This window comes from Notechis scutatus, chromosome Z (assembly GCF_049901735.1).
Source record: "Notechis scutatus isolate UNSWTSFEM ecotype Mainland chromosome Z, rNotScu1.2, whole genome shotgun sequence".
Lineage (NCBI taxonomy): Eukaryota > Metazoa > Chordata > Lepidosauria > Squamata > Elapidae > Notechis > Notechis scutatus.
This window is the reverse complement of record NC_142025.1, coordinates 120367798-120386164: the sequence shown is the minus strand read 5'-3', so window position 1 is coordinate 120386164 and position 18367 is coordinate 120367798. Positions and strand designations below refer to the sequence as shown.

The window sequence follows — 18367 nt, the reverse complement described above, 5'->3', positions numbered from 1 at the left end:
AGTTGGGCCATGAAATATTCCCCAGCTGTGCCATCCATGCAGGCAGGATTCCAGGTGTGGTGATGTCCAGGTTAATTGGTCCATGCAGCTACGGGTGATTGAACCAGACACCGCCATTCACCCTTGAGTTGCCTTTTGGCATGGCTTCACCATTTGGCTGTTTAATTTCAGGTTGGCTGCGAGACCTCACCGGCAACTACGCGGCCTCCTTCCTTGCCGCCGGCTCTTTCCTCTTGGCTGGGAGCCTCGTCCTGATGACGGTGCCCAATTTCTCCACCTGCCTGACCCAGCCGGATTGGCACGATGCCCGGCTTGGCAGAGAGTCCGGGGATTATGATAGCCGCTTGACCTCGGTGGCTCCTGCAGGCCTATCTACCCAAAAGGGGGGGCCGGCGGCCGAGCAGACCCCCATTGAAGAGCTGAATGGCTGCAGGAATCCAAAGGTGGGATTTGAATCCAGAGCAGAGATGGACGGCTTTGTTGAGCAGAACACATGTGCATGTGATCGAATGTGTAAAGGCGCAAGCAAGAACCAGGGGTTATTTGTCGCAGCGACATAAAAAGCCCCGTTGTTACTACAGATTTACCTGCCGGTTGCCTTAAACCAGAGATCTCCAAATGTGGCCTCTTTAAAGACTGGTGGACTTCAACTCCCAGAACTCTCTGCTGGCTGGGGAATTCTGGGAGTTGAAGTCCACCAGCCTTAAAAAGGCTGAGCTTTGGAATCTCCTGCCTTAAACCATCTTCATCTGCAAAAGAGCGTGAACCTGAAACCAATGCCCTCTGTTTAACTGGGCAACCTTGCGGGTGCAGACTCACAATGCCAGTCCTGATGGATTCCCTATTCCCTCCTCCACAGCCCTGAGATTCCCCCCCCACACACACACACAAAACCTGCATTAGCCAAATATGGGTGTAGTTCCTGGGATTGGAGAGGTTAAAATCCAGCCCTTCGTGGCCAAATCTCTCAGCCAAAACTGGCCTCGGCCACCTTGGTTCCTGTCACTCTCAGCAACGGGGACAACGCTCGGTTTGGGGTTAGCCGCCCCCCACAAGGGTTTCTGGTTGAACTCCCCCTTCCTCTTCCCCAAATATTCCCTGCAGAAATTCCCTTGAGCAAATGCCCTCGTCCAAGTTTGCTTGCAGAAATTCCCCCTTGTAGAAATTCCTCACCCAAATTTGCAGAAATTCCCTCTTGCACAAATTCCCTTGCAGAAATTCCCCTGCAGAAATTCCCTTGCACAAATTCCCTTGCACAAATTCCCTTGAGCAAATGCCCTCGTCCAAGTTTGCTTGCAGAAATTCCCTCTTGCAGAAATTCCCTTGCACAAATCCCCCTTGCACAAATTCCTCTTGCACAAATTCCCTTGCAGAAATTCCCCTGCAGAAATTCCCTTGCACAAATTCCTCTTGCACAAATTCCCTTGCACAAATTCCCTTGAGCAAATGCCCTCGTCCAAGTTTGCTTGCAGAAATTCCCTCTTGCAGAAATTCCCTTGCACAAATCCCCCCTTGCACAAATTCCTCTTGCACAAATTCCCTTGCACAAATTCCCTTCCTCAAATTCCTTCTTGCAGAAATTCCCTTCCTCAAATTCCCTTTTGCAGAAATTCCCTTCCTCAAATTCCCTTTTGCAGAAATTCCCTTCCTCAAATTCCCTCTTGCACAAATTCCTCACCCAAACTTGCAGAAATTCCCTCGGCCATCCTTAGATTGTTCTCCCTTGAGAGCAGGACATTCCCGCCTCCACCCAGGACATCCGCAGGGAATCCAAACGGAAAAGAGGGCATCCACACGGGGGCTGCCCGTTTTGACTTTTTTTCACCTCCCGCAGCGACCTCTTGCACCCTCCTCTTAGCCACCCCCCACACACACACCCACACCCCCCGTCTGTTTTGTCCTTCCTGCCAGATTGATGGGGCTTCTAAGTTGGGTGGCTTTTTGAAGAGGGGGGGAAAGGGCCTGCATTTGGGGGAGGGGGAACAGCCTTTGCTCAGGTATTTGGAGAGCCACATTAGAGTAGCATGGGGCTCCCTCTCAAGTTGTGCACTTGTGCAAAATGCACCCCTTCTCCCCTACCCATCTCTAGAGGTGAGATTCAGCCGGTTCGGGCCGGTTCGGGCGAACCAGTTGTTAAATTTACATTTGGTTCGCTGAACCGGTAGCTGAACCAACCGGCTGGCGCTACCTGCCTTGCCCCGCCTTCCCAGGAGTCGCCACACACCCCATTTTGGACACAGGTAAGTGCAGGGTCTGCGCGGAGGCTCTGGGGAAGGGGGGAAACGGGCGAACCAGAAGTTCCGGAAGTCAGGAAACGGGCTTGTTTCTGGCTTCCGGAGGTCCTCCAGAGTTCAGGGAGGCTGTTTTTGCCCTCCCAGAAGCCTGAGGGAAGCCTCCAGAGTCTGGGGCAGGTGAAAAATGGCCGTCCTGTAGGCCACGCCCACCCAGCAACCGGGCAGCAAACTGGGATTTTGGAATCCCATCCCTGCCTCTCTCCCCTCCATCAATGGCCGATCATGGCACCAACTTCTGCGCCAAGGCTTAGCAAAGGAACCGAAATGTCGAGCTCCAAGTGCCAATTATCAGTGCCCAGCAGGGGGCAACCTGGGTGTATTTGATTATCTATCCCATAATCCCCAGTCAGTACTCCTACTCTACAAATGGCTGGGAGGGGAGCGAGAATGTGTGTTATTGTTTTAGTCTGGTTTTGGTCCGTCGTTTTTCAATCTCATCGTGTTTAAGACGGGTGGACTTCAACTCCCAGAATTCCCCAGCCAGCCTCACATGGAGAATTCTGGGAGTTGAAGTCCACCCATCTTAAAATGGCCGAAGTTGCAAAATGCTGCTTTAGTCTTTACACGCAGTGCGTCTGTTGTGATTTTAGGATACACATCACCTTTTGGAAAAAAAAGTTTGCAAGTTTTTCCTGTTAATTTAATCTTTTTTTAATAAAAAACAACTCTCGGAATAAAATCACAAGCAAAATCAGTGTGACCTCAGTTTGCATGAGTGGTTATTTTATAACTGGTTGTGATTCAAGAGAGGTTTTATAGGTCAACCCTGTTTCCCTGAAAATACGACCTACCCTGAAAGTAAGGCCTAGCTTGATTTTTTACATGTGCATCCAATATAAGCCCTACCCCCAAAATAAGCCCTAATGAAGATTCCCATCCACTCCAGAGTGGACGGGTAAAAATTAAGCTAGGGTGGGGATGAGGGGGTTGTGCAGCTGCCCTACTACTTCCTTTTGGACGGTTGTAGCCAGGCCTCACACACCCCGACACCTGCCTTGCCGGCCCATTTCTTCTGGAGCTGATAGCAAAGCTCTAGATCGATCCAGAGTTATTGGCGGTTATTGGCTGCAGAGGCCTTCGGGAAAGCCTTGCCGGCTGCAGAAGAAGGACTTCCGGAAGGAGGCCGGGGGTGACACATGCAAGTGAGGTTAGTCCGTGGAGGACATCCCCCGAAAACCTGGTGCCTTTTTTTGGTGGCAAACAAAATAAGACAGAATCTTATTTTCAGGGAAACATGGAAGAAATGCAAGTAGTCCTTGACTTAGGACCATAATGGACACCCCTCCCGCAAGCTTAAGTTGTTAAGTGAATTTTGCCCCATGTTACGACTTTTTTCCACCCCATTTGTTCACTGAATCGTTGCAGTTAAGCGGGTAACCTGGTTATTAAGCGAATCCGGTTTTTCCCTCATGGATTTGGCTTGTCAGAAGGTCGCAAAAAGGGGACCCCAGCACACCATGACCGACATAAGCGGAAGTCGGTGGCCATGCATCTGAATTTTGACCATGGGACCGAACATCGTAAGTGTGAATAGCCATTGTCAGTCACCTTTTTCCCACTGCCACGGTAACTTTGAACCATCACTAAGTGAACTGTTGTTAAACTGAGGACTCCCTGTGACACAATTGGAAGAACCATCACATCTCTGACTGGGATCCTGGGAAAACTCAGGTCTGGATTCGAATCTTCGAATCAGCCCAAGGAGTGTTGTACATTACACATCCAGGAAGAGTTTTGGGGGTCGAAGCGTCACCCAGTTATGTCCCAACACCAACCAGATGGGAAAATACCTATAGGAGCTGAGCGGGTTCAATTACTTCTAAGTGCAGGCAGTCATTGACTTAACAACCATTCATTTAGTGACCGAACTTACAATAACACTGAAAAGGTGACTTATGGCCCTTTTTGATACTTACGACCTTTGCAGCATCTTACCAGTCACATAATCAGACACTTGGCAGCTGACTCATATTTACAACGGTCGCAGTGTCCCAGGGTCATACCCCCTTTTGCAACCTTCTGACAAGCAAAGTCAAATGAGGGAAGTCCGATTCACTTAACGACTGTATTAGTAACTTAACTACAGTTATTCGCTTTGCAAGGAAGTTGGTAGCTAACACGGGGCAAAGCTTACTTCACAACCATCTTGCTTAGCCATGGAAATGTTGGTTATAAGTTGAGGACCCCCTGCATTCCAGCAATTTTTTAAGTTTTCCGTAATTCAACTTCTGGTGGTCACTCTTTGGGAAAGTGGTTTTTGTCAACCTGACGACGGGAGGAGGGCCTGTAGAGCGTTGTGCTCTGCATGTTCCCAGAGGCTCTCTTCTCACCCTTGCTGGGTTTCTGGTGTGCGATGGCAGGATGCGAGGAGGGTTGACGTACCTGATCTTGCCAGCTTGCAGAGACCCTTAGCTCAGGGGTGGGGGTCAAACTGGATTTCTTTGGGAGGGCCGGATCAGCTGAACCGGTAGTTTTTTAAAAGCCGACGATGGGCACTTCCGTCGAAGACAAACCGAAGACCACAATCGTCCGCGGCTTCGATCCGTGCTTATTCTGTTGGAGGGTCCCAATGGGACCAGATCCATCTTGGACCCACCTCGGAGGGATGGGATAAGAGGGGGAGTTTGTCAACCCGGTCAAGGGGAGCTGTATACTCCCTTGAAGACAGGAGGTAGCAGCCATTTTAATGGCTGCCCTGAAGACGGAAAGCTTCCAGGACTTAAGTGTGTGCTGGAGCAGTGAAGCGGTGAGCGGCGTGTAACCAAGCAAAGGATTTTGGATTTTTTTTGATAATCCCGAAAAAGAGAAGGAAAGAGCCCTAGTTTAAGAGTGTGGCAGTGGCAAATGGAAAATAAGAGGAAATTATATGGTAAATAAAAAAATGGACCATAAAAGGACTATAACAGAATTAGAGACCAAATTTGGAATAAGATGCAGACATTGTCATTAATTAGGCATCGGATAGAATGCTGGACTTGCCCGGAATTGACTATATTTAAAAGAGCTAATGGTTGAAAATTAGTGGAATTAATACAATTGAGAAAGAGAAAAAAGAACTTTTAAAAGTGGAAAGCGATGTAGAGTGCCATCTAATGGTTAAAGGCACTTTTTTCTCTAATGATTTCATGGAAAATTACTGGTCTTACAAATGTGTGAATGAGAAATGAAATGAAATAAAAGACTATATTATAACAATAACCCTGGAAGCACCTTAAAAAGAGGGATTGCAGCAAAGGGACAAGCAAAGATAATATCTTGGGATTATTTGGTGTTGATTGTGACAAGGAGACAGAAGGATTAATAAGAGAAATTGAGATAAATGGATTTTTTGGCAAGGACTAAAATGAAAGACTCTAACTTTTAATAAAATAAAGAATAACTCAACTGATTTTTTTAAAAAATGGAAGAAACAGGCAAAGTATTCAAACCAGAACTGCAAACTGTGAGGGGAATGTTAAAAGAAAGAATGGGATTATTGGACATACTGGCAGAAAAATTAATGGCGATGCAGTTCACAGAAGAACAAAGAAAATTCAAGGAGGAAGAGTTAAAAGAAGAGGAAAGCAGCTTAGCACAAAGAACAAGGGACATTGCAAAAAGACAAGAAAGGAATCAAAATTAAGACAGTGGTGATAGATGTAATAAATAAAAGGGAAAATACTCCCAAGATTAAACAAAAGAAGAAGCTGTACAAGAAGAAATTCCAAAAGAGAGAACAGAAAAGGGTGAGAGGAAATAAGTTATTGGCAGATAAAAATAAAAACAATACTAGAGGAAAAAAGAGGAGTGAAGAGGAAAGACTGGAAAAACTTAGACAAGGGAAAGCTGGTCAAAATTATAAGAAACTATAAGGCCGAGAGATTTAGAGATAAGGGTTAAAGATAATATAAAGGGGGGATACTACATGGAAATGTATTTTGGTATTTTTTTAGAAATATACAGTAGATTGGGGAGATCTGAAGTTCAAAACTTACTGGGAATTACCTTAAGATTATTATATAATTATATATAAGAAAAATGATGATAGAGTAAGAGAAATTAAAATATTGTTATTAAATCATATATATGTGTGTGTGTGTGTGATTGATTATTCAAATGGTATGGGGGGGAGAATATGGTAAACTAGAAAAAATTATGCTATTATGACCAAAAAGTGTGGAATGAAAAATTAAATAAAATTTTATAGGTTAAACTTGGTTAAATGGAAACAAAAAGGAAACTTAATTTTCTTTTTTTTTTCTTTTTCTTTATTATATACATATTATATTAGACATGAAATAGAAAATGCAATTGATTATATAAAGGATATGAGAAAATAGAGAATATGGTAAACTAGAAAGGATTATATTGTAACGTAAGGTATTTGTAATAAGAGTATTATACAGTATTATGATGAAAAAGGAGGGGAATGAAAATTTAATAAAATCTCATAGGTAAACTTTGGCTAGGTGGAAACAAAGAAAAAATATGAAATGGTTATATGAATATCTCTGGAATAAATGTAAGATTTATTGTAGCGTGGATATAATGTGGATCCTGAATATATTAGTTTTATTTTTATTCTTTTTTGTTTGTTTATTATATATCGGCTTTGAGAAAGTTAATGAAGATAATAATGTAAAAGAAAATAGGTGGTAAGCTGAAAATGGAAATAATGGGATAAAAGAGTGGAAAATATATGTGAGGATGAAATGTTTTTGATATTGAATTGATTAATTGAAATATGAAGTGAGAACTTATTTAAAGATCAGTGGAATAGATAATGAGTTGATCTGTAACTAGATAAGAAAGTTGGAAATGTAATTATGATTATGTATGAATGCTGTGACCTGGAATCACGTTGCTCACTTGAAGAGGTGTGTCAAAAATAAAATAAAATAAAAAAAACTTTTTATTTAAAAAAAAAAGCCAACGGTCAGCTGGGAAGAGGAAAAAATCCTCGGACAATCGGCTGAGAAGAAAAAAAAAGAGAAAAGATCAGGATCAGGGCCCCCACCTGCCCCTTGTGCTTTTCTCTCCTTTATCCTCTCAGATGGTTGGTGCTGCAAGTCTCAGGTGATGTGGGGAAAGCTGCATTCCGGCATTAGGCAAAGCGTGCCCACCAAGCCACGCCCACCAAGCCACGCCCACCAAGCCACGCCCACCGAATCGATGGCCTGCTGTCAGGATTCTGGCAGTTACCCCCAATTCAATCAGGAGTCTCGAGCCAAACTTCCAAAACTTCAGAGGGATTTATTAGGAATAAACATGCCAGCACTGCCTGGGTGCAGCCGACTCTGAGACCCATCATTCACGGTCACCCTTGACCCTGGTTTCCCCCCCACCCCACCCCCTGGGTGTGTCATAATTCACATTCTCCAATGGGACACATCCATAGCCCGGAGCCATCGATCATGTTCTCCAATTAGAATTTTGCGGGGCAGAAACTTCGGTCACCTAGTGACTATCTTTGAAAAACATTTGTGGAATGCGCTTTTGGTTTACAAGCTGCTGTACTGCTCCCCACCTCCCTTTCTGTTGGCAACTCTAAAAAGATCATAGAAATATTTTATGAGTTGACACCTGCAGCATCCGCCGGCCATTTGGGGAGCATTTCTTCCCACGAAACAGAAGCGCCCCCTGTGCCCCGTTTTGGCCAGCAGGGTGTGGCAGGAGGCCATCCAGGATGAAAAGGCATGTGGGACCATCCCCACCCACACCTTATTTTCACTAGCCAAGGCACCACGGACCGGCCCTTTGCTATTTCCATGGGCCAGATCTAAAAACCTAGTGGGCCAAATCCGGCCCGCAGGCCTTGAGTTTGAGATGCCTGGGGGTGGGTGGAGAAAGACTGAATGGGAGGCCGTTCCAGAGAGCCACGAGGCCATGCCGTGCCCACCTCACACCGTACCTGCTGTGGAGGCGGATCTACAGTCTGCTGCCAGACCAATTGCTGATGTGGCCACCACCGCTGAGAAGCGGCCAGAACTGCCAAAGCGGCTGCCACAGCTGAGAAGCAGCCAACTGAGAGGCTTCTGCGTGCTAGACGTATAGCCGTGTACTCGGCATTTACCAATGCTTTCCTCATGAGGGGTAGGGTGCGCATGTGGTTGGATGGGGCTGGAAATGACACTTAAATGGTGGAGGGGAGCGCTGAGTGGGTAGCTCTGACTATTTGGTTTTAATCCGTCAGGTGATGCGTCGGTTTGTGCCGTAAGGCCCGCAACAAAGATAAAGCCGTTGCAAACCAGGATTTTTGGTGTTTCTTTCATCAGCGGCTTAGCGGAACCTGACTTTTCTGACCAAAGCTTCCTGAGACATTAACAAATATACGTTCGTCCCAAAAAAAACCTTTTGTTTTATTTCAATGGCTGTGAATTATTGTCATTCACAGCTTGTCGCGAGTTTCAAAACAGTTTGTAAATAGTGCCACAGAAGTTCTGCCAAAGTCCTTCTGGATAAGGCTGATTAAGCACCTTTGAAATGCTGCCAACGACTAAATTGTCAATTAGCTGTACAAGGCCAAACGGAGCGCAAAGTCCACACGGAGCTTCAGAGCGTAAACCAACCAGAATGAAACAAAGTTGCTTCCTGCAAAAGCTCATGTCCCTTTGCTCCTTCTTTATGTCTTACGGGAGGAGCCAATTATCTACAAGCCTTACTCCCATGTTGCCCTTTTTGTCCTAACCGTTCTTGCCTTCTGGCAGCTCTGTGCATGGGTGCACTGAGAACAGGCTCCCCCTGCTCTTCTGCTTTGCTGATGTCAGGTTCTGGAGGCTCCGGAGTCAGCACATAACTCAGATGGCCCTGGCCCCATTTCTGTGTTGGATGCAGATTCCTCATCCGAGCCCTCCCCAGACTCCTGAACTGGCCTATGTTCCCCTCCACTGTCCTGACTCTGCTGCCAGCTCTGCAGGCTGCCAGTGGACCACAACGCTGACACCTGCTGTAGCTAAAGAAGCATCAAAGTGGAGGAAGGAGGGAAGGTGTGATGACCTGGGGCGCGGCACAAAGGCAACACAATCAGATAATCAGTGGGAGTCCCTTTATTAGCTCCAACTTTGCCTCCCATGTTCTGGTTACCTTCTGGCTGGAGAAAAACTCTCCCAGGAAACAGCCTTTGGCTTCAGAGAATCAAGTCCAAAATGTGGTCAACAAAAACTGTAACTATAAGTCCAATCAAGGAAAAAATGAGGTAATTAGTTTGGCAAGAATTCTGGACGTGAAGGCATGGCAGTAACTCAACCTGGTTGGAAAGACGCCAGGAACACAGATAAGCAAAGTCAACACAAGATAAACTCGCATTTGTTCCCAGCAGCTGCTGCACTCAGCTTGCATCTTTTTTAAGCTCCTTTCCCATCTGTGGCTAGTGAAGGGAATCAGGGCCCTTTCCTCCCCCGTAAGCCACACAACCCACGTTGCTCCCTTCTCCGTTCCTCCCTGCGTGCCCTAGGATGAAGAGGGGGTGGGCCTAGGTCTTCCACTGAACTCCCTCTCCCTTGTTCTACCTCTTTCCTGCTCTGCCCAGTCCAAAATCTGCCCTTCCCCAGTTTCCACCATAGCCAACGGGGCCCCGTTCCCACTCCCTGTCAGCTGTTTCCTCTTCCTCCTTGGATTCAGACTCCAACAGGGGCATGGCAGAAGGTATCTCCATGTTGGACTTTGCTGTCAAGCTGGACCCATAATTCCCCTCCCCAAAAATCTGGTCATTGAATGAGGGACTGTCCCTGTCTCTGGACCGTTCATGGGAAAAATGGTGTGGCTGAGCGACCTAGGTGGCTTTGTCTCAGGTCATGCACAAACCGCTTTCCAACCTTGATCCCTAATGCAGGGAGTTCTCACCTTACGATAGTTCATTTAGTGACTGTTTGAAGTGACAGTGGCACCAAAGAGAGTGACTTGGGACGTTTTTCACACTTGCAGCGTCCCCGTGATCGAAATTCACCGTTTCTTTCGCGACTGAAATGATGACGGCACTGAAAAAAAGCGATCATTTTTCGCACTTATGACCGCTGCAGCATTCCCGCCCCCCAATTCCTATTTAAGATGGCTACATTATCTCAGGGGGTGTGGGGAGTGGGGGTGTCCCGTGATCCCCTTTTGCGACCTATGGACAAGCCATTGGCTCCATTTTACAACCATTCATGCCCCAGGTTCTGAAGAGAAGCACCACACAGTTGTTGATCAGTAAGACGGACGTTAAGTGGGATCTGGCATCCTTGTTGCTTATTCAGGCAGCTGCAAAAGGAGAATTCCCATGAGCCACCATGACTGTTGTAAGTACGTGCCAGCAGCCAAGCGTCTTTTGAGTTTGGATCATGTGACAGTGGAGGATGCCGCAAACGTGAAAAACAGCCATATGTCTCTTCTTTCAAGACATAGTAAACGACACTATGATAATTTGGGCGAAAAATTTCGGTTATACATCAATTTGGAAGATTGGGAAAAATTATAGGAAGTCAATTATAAATTAACCTTATCAGCAGTCTACAAAAAGAACTTATACAAAATGTTTTACTGATGGCACCTACCTCTTGCAAGACTGGCTAAGATGTTCCGTAATAGACCAGCAAATTGTTGGAAATGTAATTACAAACAGGGAACTTATTTCCATATGTGGTGGACGTGTCCCCAAGCTAAGAATTATTGGCTCAGAATTAAGAATTGGCTAGAGGAAATTCCAAAACAGAAAACTGAATTGAAACCAGAGATATTCCTATTGGGTATATTAAGAGATAAAATAAGTAGGAAACTCCAATATATTATTTATTTATTTATTTGATTTGATTTGTCAATCGCTTACAAGATAATAGGTATAAGTATAAACATGAGTAAGAATACAGGAAATGGGTACCAATAAATGGGGACAACAGTTATTATATGTAATATAATATATTACATATAATAACTGCAGCCAGAATTGCCTTTGACCAGAATTGGAAATGTGACAGGATCCCCTCCGACATTATGATAATAAAAAAGATTTTAGATTGTGCAGAAATGGATAAGTGTTTGATGAAAATGAAAGAGAGAGAAGAAATAAAGTACCATGAAATCTGGAATCTATGGTATAATTGGCTACAAGGTAGACATAAAATAGATAAATGAAAGAAAGGTTATGGTGAGATGAAACAATATTGTATGACTAAGTATAATTATGTATAACTATGTATAATGATGTAAATAATGATGTAAATATGTGACTATACGTTATAAATTGAATGTAAAATAATTGTAATAATATTTAGTAATAATTTACATACTTAAGAACTTGTCAATGAGAGTGAACACCACTACGAACATGCTGAAATGAATGGAAATATGTTTTTAATTGTAAAATTTGACCAATAAAAGTTTTTTTTTTTTTAAATGTCTCTTCTTTCAGTGCCATTATAAGTCTGAATGGGCACTAAACTAAACGGTCGTATGTTGAGGATGTATTTTATTGGAACTGGTCACTATTGAACAATGTGAGCCGAAATCTGCATTTATTTTATTTTATTTTATTTTTTACTGCCAGGAGAAAGTCCTGACGTCAAATTCCCTGGAAAACTCCTGACTCTGCAAGGTCCCTCAAGTTTCTTCCCTCCCTCTCTCTTTTTTTTGTTTTTTGGTCACCTTTGGCTGAATTCGGAATTTCCTAAACTCAGCAATTCCCCCCCCCGACCCTTGAATCAGTTTAATGAACCTATCACTCTTCATAGGGATACTCCAGCTGTCCTGGACTTACAACCATTTGTTTAGTGGCCGTTCCAAGATACAAGAGCTCTGGAAAAAGTGACATGACCCGGTCCTCCCAATTATGACTTTTACAGTATCCCCCAAAGTCTCATCCTCTTCTCTTCTCTTCTCTTCTCTTCTCTTCTCTTCTCTTCTCTTCTCTTCTCTTCTCTTCTCTCTTCTCTTCTCTTCTCTTCTCTTCTCTCTTCTCTCTTCTCTTCTCTCTCTCTCTCTCTTCTATTCAGCAGGGAGTTGGACTAGAAGACCTCCAAGGTCCCTTCTAACTCTGTTGTTCTATTCTAAATTCTATTTTATTTATTTTTCTCTTCTATTCTCTGTTTCAATCTATTCTATTCCTATTCCTATTCCTATTCTATTCTATTTCTATTTCTCTTCTAAATTCTATTCTGTTCTGTTCTATTCTATTCTATTCTATTCTATTCCTATTCCTATTCTATTCTTATTTCTATTCCTATTTCTATTCCTATTTCTATTCTAAATTCAATTCTGTTCTGTTCTATTCTATTCCTATTCCTATTGCTATTCCTATTTCTATTCTATTCTATTCTATTCCTATTTCTATTCTATTCTATTCTATTCTATTTCTATTCCTATTCCTATTCCTATTCTAAATTCTATTCTATTTCTATTCCTATTTCTATTCTAAATTCAATTCTATTCTATTCTAATGTCTCACTCAATTGTGGTCGTACGTCAAGGACTTCCTGTGTTGTGTGGCCCAGACCCAACTCCGAGTCTTACTAACTTACTTACTAACTTCACAGCTGCGGTGATTCTGGGTCAATATACTTTACATACAGTTCTAATAATGATAGTACCATTTAAACATACCCAGTCATAATTTTTTCAGCTTCTAACCATTGTGCATACATAGCAATTACAATATGTTCGATTATACTTCGGCATACCTTAATACTATTTTCCCAGTTTCTACTTTCTTCTTTTTTCTCACACTTAATAAAATAACCGCCATGTTTAAAAATAATGTTCTCTATATCTATGCTCTCTTGTCCTTTTTAGAATTTCAACTCTTTATGAACTTTTTTTTTTGAATTTTATTGGTTTTTAAAAACAAACATAAACAAACAAAACATAAAAACATCAAGCTATCTTCCATAGGTGAACATACAGTGTGCCGGTTGGTTTACAAATTGTTTTGTGCTTCCATTTCGTAGTCTTCAATTACAATTACATCACATATAATCTCATATTGTCAATCAAAAATTAAATACCTTAGTATCATTATTAATCAGTCATTTGACTATACTTTTATTCATTCATGTTTTACAAGATAACCATAATTTACTTAATTTATTTTATAACAGTTCATATTATCACCCCAAATCTATCCTAGAATCATTTTGTAGTTATAATAAGAAAGAAGTACATCTTTATATATTTATTATTTTCTAAAAATCTACATATTACTGTACTTTATTGTCTAACCATTGATAGAAAAGATCCCAAATTTTATAAAATTGTTTATCCTCCTGTTCTCATTTCAAATGTCAATCTACTCATTTCAGCACATTCCAATATTTTCTTAATGATTTCCTCCTGTGATGGTATTTTCTCATTTTTCCAGTTTTTAGCAAATACAATCCTAGCTGCTGTTAATACATTTACAATCAGGTATTTCAAGTCTTTACTATATATTTCAGGTAAAATTCCCAATAAAAATATCTCTGGTTTCAAGTCTATATGTTTTTTCGTCATTTTTTCCAACCACATGTGGATTTTAGTCCAGTATTTTTTAGCATCCGCACAAGTCCACCACATATGGTAATATGAGCCAGGTGTGTGATGACATTTCCAACATTTTTTGGATTTATTCTTGAACATTCTTGCTATTCTTGTCGGGGGGAAATGCCACCTGTAAAACATCTTATACAAATTTTCTTTATATGCTGTTGACATTGTCATTTTATAATTTTGAGACCACAATTTTTGCCATTTCTCTAAATCAATCCCATATCCAAAATTCTTCCCCAAGCAATCATAGTTTCTTTAACTTGTTCTTCTTCTAGTTTAATTTCTAACAAATATCCATACAACTTTTTAATCACCTTTTCATCAGTACCTGTCAAAATCTTATCTAAGTCAGTCAGTTTATCATAGAAACCTGTTTTAGAATCTTTATCATACCTTGAATGTATTTGCGCATATGAAAACCAATTCATCTTTATACCTTGTTCCTCTAGTTTTTGCACAAATTTAAGTTCACTCTTTTCATTCAGTATTTCACCATATCTAACTGTTTGTTCCTTTTTGTATATTATAGGATAAGAAAATGCTTCAATAGTCGATAACCAGACCGGAATTTTCAAATAACATTGTCTTTTAATCTTCTCCCAGTTTAACCACAGAGACTCCCGTATATAATGTCTTCTAAAATACCCCTGTGTTTTAGTTCCTTTGTACCATAAAAAAGCATGCCACCCCAACAACAAATCATGTCCTTCTAATGTCAACAATCTAGCATTTCTTAGTGTTATCCATTCCTTAACCCACATCAAATTTGTAGCTTGGTAATACAGCTCCCAATTAGGCAAACCAAAATCCTCCTCTAATTCTAGCATCTTGCAAAAGTTTTAACTTTATTCTCACTTTCTTACCTTGCCATATATATTTCAACACAATTTTATTTAAATCTTCAAAGTAGTCTTTTCCAAGCCTAATTGGAATTGTTTGAAACAAATATAAAATTCTGGGTAATATATTCATCTTGATTGTTGAGATTCTCCCTATTAGTGAGAGTTGTAAGTTTTCCCATTTCGCCAAAGCTAGCGCTATCTGCTGTTTAAGTTTAATATAATTGTTCTCTTTTAATGTACTACAACTCTTTATGAACTTTTTGGTGATTCTTTCTTATATTTGGAAGGGAAAGGGGAAAAAACCCCACCATTTACTGAATTGAAACGAGGTTGCGGCCCATTTTTAGACATTCAAGGGAAAATGCGACCCACAAAACACGCGCCACAATCTCAACGTGAGCGTCGCGCAGAAAAACCTTCTCCCAAATTAACACAAGGCCCTTGCCAGTCAAAAGATGCTCTCCACTCCAACTTGGCCTTCCCTTACTGCCATGACACCCTCGAAGAAATCGCTGCTTGTTTGCTTAAGATAGGAGTTGGCAATCTGCAGCTCTGGAGCTGCATGTGGCTCCGGAGCCTCTGCTGCAGCTCCCTGTTGGCTCAAAATATATGTCACAACTGTCAATGTGTGACACCCGCTGGCACTTTATTGAGCTTTTCAACCTCCGGTAGGTTTTTGTGCCTCCCAGTGTTTTCTGTGGGAAATGGATCCAAATGGCTCTTTTGAGTGTTTTAAGGTTGCAGACATCTGGCTTAAAGAGATGGGGAGCATGTGGCTCCGAGCATGTACAGAGTGCTTTTCCCCCCTCCCTGCTCTGCAAAGTCCTAGAACACGCCACTTAAAACCTGCAGCTCCACTCCAGGCGACAGAGAAAATTTCCAATATATATATAAATATATATAAATATATATAAATATATATAAATATATATAAATATATATAAATATATATATATATATATATATATATATATATATGTATGTATGTATGTATGTATGTATGTATGTATGTATGTATATGTATATGTATATGTATATGTATATATATATATATATATATATATATATATATATATATATATATATATATATATATATATATATATATATATATATATATATATATATATATATATATATATATTTGCGTCCCGAACTGGCCTCGATCCGGTCTGTGTCCATTCTCCGAAATCCTTCAGCCTGGCTGGGATTTTCCCACAGAAATTCTGGCAATGGAAAGAGCAGCCAATTTATTGGCAGAGAAAATAAGAGGATTTGAGGACACAGACTTTGACCGGGGGTGGTGGTGGGGGGAGAGACACACACACGTGCACACACACACACCTCAGCTCAGTTCAGCTCGGCTGCAGGCGACGCCATTAAATTCGACATCTGAGACGGGAAAGCCAGGAAGGGTCTCCTCGTCTCCTGCGCCGGCGAAGTCATCGTGGTTAAATGGTGGGTTGTTTGAGACTCTGCTCGGTGATTGCAAGATTGTGAGATGGAGGGGGGGAGGTTTAAAATTTGTGAATGCTCAACAAGGCACAAAAAATGTCATTTTGGGGGAGGGAGATCTTAAAAGTCAAACTTCTAAGGATGCAAAAAGAGTGTAGGATGAATCTTCATCTCTCTGGTTGCATTCACTGAATGTACAACCAGATTAGAGAAGGCCAGATTGGTGGGTGGAGAGAGAGAGAGAGAGAGAAAGGGAGAGAAGGAGAGAGACACAGAAAGAGAGAGGAAAGAGATGGAGAAGAAAAGAGAGAGAGAAGGGGAGAGAAGGAGAGAGACAGAGAAACAGGGAGGAAGGGAGAGAAGAGAGGGAGGGAGGGAGGGACAGAGAGAAAGTGTGATACAGAGAGAGAAAGGGAGAGATGGCGAGAGAGACACACAGAGAGAAAGAGATGGAGAAGAGGCGAGAGAAAGAATGAGACAGAAAGGGAGAGAAGGAGAGACAGAGAAACAGAGAGAGGGAGAGGGAGAAAAGGGGGGGCAGAGATTGTGAGACAGAGAGGGAGAGAAAGGGAGAGAAGGAGAGAGACACATAGAGAGGGAAAGAGATGGAGAAGAAAAGAGAGAGAGAAGGGGAGAGAAGGAGAGAGACAGAGAAACAGGGAGGGAGGGAGAGAAGAGAGGGAGGGAGGGAGGGACAGAGAGAAAGTGTGATACAGAGAGAGAAAGGGAGAGATGGCGAGAGACACACACAGAGAGAAAGAGATGGAGAAGAGGCGAGAGAAAGAATGAGACAGAAAGGGAGAGAAGGAGAGAGACAGAGAAACAGAGAGAGGGAGAGAGAGAGAGAAAGAGGGGGGCTAGAGATTGTGCGACAGAGAGGGAGAGAAAGGGAGAGAAGGAGAGAGACACATAGAGAGGGAAAGAGATGGAGAAGAAAAGAGAGAGAGAAGGGGAGAGAAGGAGAGAGACAGAGAAACAGGGGAGGGAGGGAGAGAAGAGAGGAGGGAGGGAGGGACAGAGAGAAAGTGTGATACAGAGAGAGAAAGGGAGAGATGGCGAGAGACACACACAGAGAGAAAGAGATGGAGAAGAGGCGAGAGAAAGAATGAGACAGAAAGGGAGAGAAGGAGAGAGACAGAGAAACAGAGAGAGGGAGAGAGAGAGAAAGAGAGGGGGCTAGAGATTGTGCGACAGAGAGGGAGACAAAGGGAGAGAAGGAGAGAGACACATAGAGAGGGAAAGAGGGTCCTGCAGGGCAGGAGAAGAAACACTGATGAGGTTACCTAGTTGGGTTCTGAAACGTCTGCAAGGAAACTCAGCTCAGAGAGCACCATGGACCCCACAATCCTCCCCCTCCTCCTCTTCTCCCTCTTCCTCCTCCTCTTCTTCTTCCTCCTCCTCTTCTTCTTCCTCTTCTTCTCCTTTTTCCTCCCCCCCCCCTTCTCCTTCCTCTTCCTCCCTCTCCCCTCCCCCTCTTTCCTTCTTCCTCCTCCTCCTCCTCCTCTCCCTCCTCCTCTCTCTCTTCTTCTTCTTCGTCCAGGAGCAAATATATCGGCAGCGATTTCAGACCTCCAAGATCGCATGCCGATTTGCCGCGACGCGCCAGCTCCGCCCCTCCCTCCTTCTTCTTCTTCTTCTTCTTCTTCTTCTTCTTCTTCTTCTTCTTCTTCTTCTTCTTCTTCTTCTTCTTCTTCTTCTTCTTCTTTCTTCTTCTTCTTCTTCTTCTTCCTCCTCCTCCTCCTCCTCCTCCTCCTTCCCCTGCAAACCACACTCCCTTCTAGCACCGATGAAACGTCAGCAAGAAAACTCAGCTCAGAGACCCCAAGGACCCCACATTCGTCGTCCTCCTTCTCATTCCCTTCTAGCACTGATGTTATTCCCTAGTTGGGGCATGAAACGTCTGCAGGAAAACCACCAAGCTCAGAGAGGACAACGCCACTGTTCAACCCCCGAACTACCCATATTCTCTTCTCATTGATCATAGGCAGCTGGTGAAAATAGATTTTTTTTTCCTCTGGTATATTTCCAGCAAACCCTTGAATGCGTACACGCACAAAAATCCCCTCCTCGAATGCAAATCAATTCCATGCACGCCAAATCTCTACTTAGCTGTTGTGCCCTCCCTCCCAACACCCCCCCCCCCGTTCCTCCCCCCCATCCATAATGCAACCCCTTGAATTTATGCTGGTGGAGCCCCCCAAAAGTCTCACTTCAAACTCCCGCAGCCTTCGCAGGTTTAGTTTAATTTTCCCAGACAGGAACGGAGGAAACACCGCAGAGAGATTGTGGTTTTATGGCTTTTTC

The 18367-nt window shown here is 42.9% G+C and overlaps 1 protein-coding gene across 1 annotated transcript in view; it reads left to right on the top strand.

The window, feature by feature from the left end:
* LOC113428199 (monocarboxylate transporter 13) overlaps window positions 1-776 on the top strand; it is a 22276-nt gene extending 21500 nt beyond the window's left edge. The window contains 1 exon segment of the mRNA XM_087947230.1: window positions 172-776. Coding sequence (XP_087803356.1) covers window positions 172-560 — 389 coding nt within the window. The 3' untranslated portion in view covers window positions 561-776.
* The last annotated feature ends 17591 nt before the right edge of the window (window positions 777-18367 follow it).